The sequence below is a fragment of the Alexandromys fortis genome, unplaced genomic scaffold (assembly GCF_014885135.2).
Source record: "Alexandromys fortis isolate MF-2015 unplaced genomic scaffold, M_Fortis_MF-2015_v1.1 scaffold_478, whole genome shotgun sequence".
Lineage (NCBI taxonomy): Eukaryota > Metazoa > Chordata > Mammalia > Rodentia > Cricetidae > Alexandromys > Alexandromys fortis.
The window spans coordinates 69,028-74,515 of NW_026068371.1; the positions used below are offsets into that span (position 1 = coordinate 69,028).

Consider the following 5,488-nt stretch of genomic DNA (forward strand, 5'->3'; position numbering starts at 1 on the left):
ATAACTAAAAAGAGTCATAAATGAGTATCTGGGAAGTGGGACTGGGTAAGCTGTTATGCTTGTAGTTCTAACCAATGAATAAATGTGGAGACACAGAAGACGGGAAACTGCCTTCTCATTGCCTTGCTGGATTCTTCGTATCACCTTTAAATCTTTTCAGATGAGATCAATGCACATTTATTACTTTTCTCCAGGCTGGAAGCATTTAGAAGACACTTAGACATGAAAAATCACACACTTGTGACAACATTCATCCTTCTAGGATTGACAGATGACCCAAAGTGGCAAATTGTAGCCTTCTTTTTCCTATTGATAATGTATCTGCTCAGCATCGCTGGAAATCTTATCATCATCCTTCTGACCTTGTTGGATTCCCACCTCAAAACGCCCATGTATTTCTTCCTTCAGAAGTTTTCCTTCTTAGAAATCTCACTGACATCTACCTGCGTCCCTAGATACCTGGTCAGCATAGTCACCATGGATAAAACGATTTCCATCAAGGCTTGTTTTACACAATTATTTGCTGCCTTTGTCTTCGGAATAGCACAGTTTTTCTTGCTGGCTGTCATGTCCTATGACCGCTATGTGGCCATTTGTAAACCCCTTCATTATACAACCATCATGAGCACCAGAGTCTGTACTTTGCTGTTTGGCACTTGCTGTTTAATTGCTTTGTTGGCGATCTGCCCTGGAGTCATTGTAAGTCTGGATTTAGAATTCTGTGATACTATTATTGAACACTTTTTCTGTGACTACTCTCCTATCTTAAAACTTTCCTGCAGTGATACAAGGTTCATGCAACTGACCAATTTCATTTTTGCTATCATTATTCTCTTTATTACCTTGGCACTAGTAATGTTCTCTTATGGGAAAATCATAAGTACAATTCTGAAGTTCCCCTCTGCCCAGCAGAAGAAGAAGGCCTTCTCTACCTGTTCCTCCCACATGATTGTTGTCTCCATCTCTTATGGCAGCTGCATTTTTATGTATATCAAACCTTCTGCAGAAGAGAGGATAGCTTTAAACAAGGGGATTGCCATACTCACTATTTCACTTGCCCCAGTACTAAATCCTTTCATATATACCTTAAGAAACAAACAAGTCAAAGAAGCCCTGAAGGATGTCATAAAAAAATGTACCTCAGCTACTTCAAAACGTTGACTTTGACTTCACCTAAGTGTGTTAGTAAGATTACTGAAAATTATAGGCCATATCAGCTGTTTTGACATATCTCTCTGGCTTTTGTATTGTGGTAGTTACTGAAGGTTACTTTTTTTAGATTTTTATGTTTTTATTGGTGATATCTGTATTCTTATTTTTTACTATATGTTGCTGGAATCACTTCATTCTTTTAATTTAATGCTATGAATCATTTTTTACCAAAATATTCCACTATGAATTCCTTGTGGAAATATCATATGTATATGATTTCTAGGAAATATATACTTAAACAAAATATTATTTAAGTACTGTTTTAGTAATAACTTATTGTAGTATATAAATCTCTAGGAATACTTTCTTCTCCTGTAGTTTATTAAAATGCATTTTTGGAAACAAATTATTTCTTATATTTTATTCTATGTGTCATATATCATGTATCTTGATATCATTTATTTCCCTGTCCCTTCCTATTGACTCTCTGTTCCTGCACACACCCCCCACAAAATAAAACAAAACTTAAAAGGGGGGAGGGGAAATTCCTAAAATCTTGTCATGGAAGACAAGATTGTCTCTGTTTTGCTTAATAGTGACTGATAGTAATATTACATCTATATCCTTTCTTTCTTTTCTATAGACCATCTACAACATTTTCACTTTTCTTTTTTTTCTTTTTTTTATTTATTCATTTATTAAAGATTTCTGTCTCTTCCCCACCACCGCCTCCCATTTCCTTCCCCCTCCCCCAATCAAGACCCTCTCCCTCGTCAGGAACATTTTCACTTTTTATTTTCCATTTGTCTCAAGAAAATATTTCCAAATCTATACTTGCAAAGCAGTATATTATTTACAGTCATCTTTACTGCATATCCTTGTGACATCTTTCATGTTTCTCTTTTTGAAAACTTCTGGCTTCCTAAAATAAAGAAACCGAGAAAACATAAAAGCGTCAACATGCCCATGCCCAACATCAGTTCTCTGCCCTGTGTATATGTCTATTCTGTCAGATTCCAATCAATCACCAGCGCTATTTTGCTGTGGGAGCACATTCTTCCCCTTAAGCCAGTTGCCTTTAAGATACCAGCCCACATGGGTGTGGTTTCTGATACTGTAAAAAGCAACTCTAAATCATGCACCTGCTCTCTTGCTTGTTTGTTCACTATACCTTTACAAGAAAAGGATAGAGAAAAGTTTGCCTTCACGGTGCCTACTTATAATAATTCTCAGCTTACTAGGAGATATCAATGGAGTGTTCCCCCAAAGGGAATGTTCAATAGCCCCACGCTGTGCCAATACTTTGTCAGCCAGCCATTGGAAATAATACGTAAGCAATTTCCTAAGTCTATACTCTACCTTTTTATCGATGACATTTTGTTATCTGATTCAAATTCAGATGCTTTAGAAAGGATGTTTGAAGAGGTAAACAAAGTCTTGTCTAAATGGGGATTACAAATTACTCCTGAAAAGACTCAAAGAGGAAATTCTATTAATTACCTAGGTTACAAATAGCTTTACAGAAAATTAGAACACAAAAGACACAAATTAGGAGAGACCAGTTACAGGATCTTAATGACATTTATAGATTATTTGGTGACATTTCCAGTCTACAACCAGTTGTTGAAATAACACCTGATCTAATAATTCATTTAAACAAAACCTTAGATGGTGATAAAGACTTGAATAGTCCTAGAGAATTAATAGCTGAAGTAGAAAATAAAATGATGATTGTTGAGGAGAAATTACAGGAGGCACATGTGGATAAGGTGAATCCAAATCTTAACTGCGTTCTAGTCATATTGCCTTCCAGGAATTTTAACGCAGAGGGAAGTTATTATATTAGAATGGGTCTTTTTACCACATAAACCAAGTAAAAAATTAAAAACTTATGTGGAAAAAGTCTCTGAATTAATTATAAATGGTAAGTTGAGAATTCATCAATTAGCAGGTATAGACCCAGCAGAGATTATAGTGCCTTTTTCTGCTGAAAAAATAAAAAAAAAAAATTATAGGAAGACAATGTCCCTGGCAAAGGGCTTGTGCTAATTTTTGGAGAGAAATTAATAGCAATTATCCCAAAAGCTATAGACTTAACCTTATAAAGAGATCTTCTTGTATTCTTTCCTGAATTGTATGTGATGCACCAATAACTGGAGCCCAGACGTTTTATACTGATGCAAATAAATCAGGGAAGACAGGCTACAAATCAGAATAATTAAGTAAGGTGGGAACAAAGCCCTTACAATTCTGTCTAGAAAGCAGAATTATATGTTATTCTTATGGTACTAAGGGATTTTAAAGAACCTCTCAATATAGTTACTGATTCACAATATGCAGAAAGAGTTGTCTTGCATATTGAAACTGCTGAATTTATACCAGATGATATAGAATTAACTTTATTATTTATCCAAGTGCAAGTCATAGTCAGGAATAGATTTTGTCCTATATACATAACACACATCCAATGCCGGGCGATGGTGGCACACGCCTTTAATCCCATCACTCAGGAGGCAGAGGCAGGCAGATCTCTGTGAGTTTGAGACCAGCCTGGTCTACAGAGCTAGTGCCAGGACAGGCTCCAAAGCCACAGAGAAACCCTGTCTCAAAAAAAAAAAAAATAACACACATCCAATCCCATATGGGTCTGCCAGGTCCTCTAGCACAAGGTAATGCAGAAGTTGAACAATTACTGATTAGAAATGTGTTGCAAGCCTCTAAATTTTATTTAAAAATCATGTCAATAGCAAAGATTTAAAGAAAGAGTTTTCTATTACATGGCAACAAGCTAAGGAGATTATAAAGAGATGTCCTACTTGCTCTTTCTATAACAAAACACCATTGCATGCAGGGAGTAACCCTAAGAGGACTCAGAGGAATAAAATCTGGTAGATGGATGTGTTCTACATTGCAGAATTGGTAAATTAAAAGAAGTATATCACACCACATATGCTTCAAGATTTCTGAGCATGGCAGTCATACAAGGCCACATCACATACTTAATTGAGCAGGTCACTATAAAAATGGTAATGTGGATGAGACTCCTTGCAGTGGTTTGAATTAGGATGACCCCCATAAGCTCATAGATTTGAATGCTTGGTCACCAGGGAGTGCACTATTAGGAGGTGTAGCCTTGTTGACTATGGGGGCCATTCTTTTTCAAACCACCACACTCTCCCTATATTATTGTAGTAAGGAGGAGCTGGCTGCGTCCAGTTCCTCCCAGACTGGTTTACTCCCAGGCCAGAGGGCTGCTTGTCATCCTGGCCACCCAGCTATCTTATACCTGAAATAACCACACAGAAATTATATTAATTAAATCACTGCCTGGCCCTTAGCTCTAGCCTCATATTGGCTAACTCACATTTTTGTTTACCCCATCTTCATTAATGTGTATCACCACTTGACTATGGCTTACCAGCATGAGTCTAACCAGTGTCCATCTCAAGCAGGAGAACCATGGCATCTGCCTGTCTCTGCTTTCTTCCTCCCAGAATTCTGTTCTGTCTTCCCTGCCTACCTGAGTTCCACCCTATTAGCTAGGCCAAGGCAGTTTCTTTAATAACCAATGAAAGCAACACAAATACAGAAGGGCCTCCTACACCATTTTCCCTATTCTGTTTAAACAAAAAGGAAGGCTTTAACATAGTAATATTACATATAACAGGAATCAAGCAAGAATTACAGTTACAATATTTAGATCTATTTTATCTTTTATCATAACAAAGAAAAACTATAACTATCAATTCTTCAACTTCATCAAAGACTCCAGAAGGATATAATATTACCTAAGTAAACAAGAAGTAAGCAACTTCCAAAACTCTAGAATTGACAGAGATATCTCACTGCCTGTAGAATAACCCAAAGTTCTTTTGTAATGTTGGGGCATCCATCTTCAGCCTACAGGCACATAGTATCCATCAGAAATTTCCATAAAGCTTGAAATATCAAAGACATTTCAGTTATTTTATTTTCTGTGTCCTGCAGAATGTCTCACAGACTCTTTCATGAAATAGGAATCCCGAAGGATCATCTTACCTTTAGGCAAGTTCAGCAGTCCTCTCTGTGGGTTCTTTGTGTCCAGTTTATGCACCAGTCCAGGAAAGAGCAGTTTCTTGCCCAAATGACTAACCAACTCCATAAGGAGCTTCTTTGATGCCCATTCTCCTCTTGAAGTAGATTGGTGTTGCCAGGAGCAGACTTGTCTCATTGTCATGAAAAGTCCTAAGTTATTAAAACATCTTAAATGCCATATTCTGTAGTCTTTGAAAGATATGAAGAATGCCTATCTGAAATATATCTATGCACATCTAGAAAATCTAACTAACATGGCTAC

The 5,488-nt window shown here is 36.9% G+C and overlaps 1 protein-coding gene across 1 annotated transcript; it reads left to right on the top strand.

The window, feature by feature from the left end:
* The first annotated feature begins 222 nt into the window (after positions 1-222).
* On the top strand, positions 223-1,161 carry LOC126495473 (olfactory receptor 6C75-like). Its single transcript, XM_050133053.1, has one exon. The coding sequence runs from the start codon at positions 223-225 to the stop codon at positions 1,159-1,161; it is 939 nt and encodes a 312-aa protein (XP_049989010.1).
* Positions 1,162-5,488: the final 4,327 nt, after the last annotated feature.

What these genes read in the sequence shown, in the direction of transcription:
- LOC126495473 (XM_050133053.1), top strand. Translation starts at nt 223, where the DNA reads ATGAAAAATCACACACTTGTGACAACATTCATCCTTCTAGGATTGACA.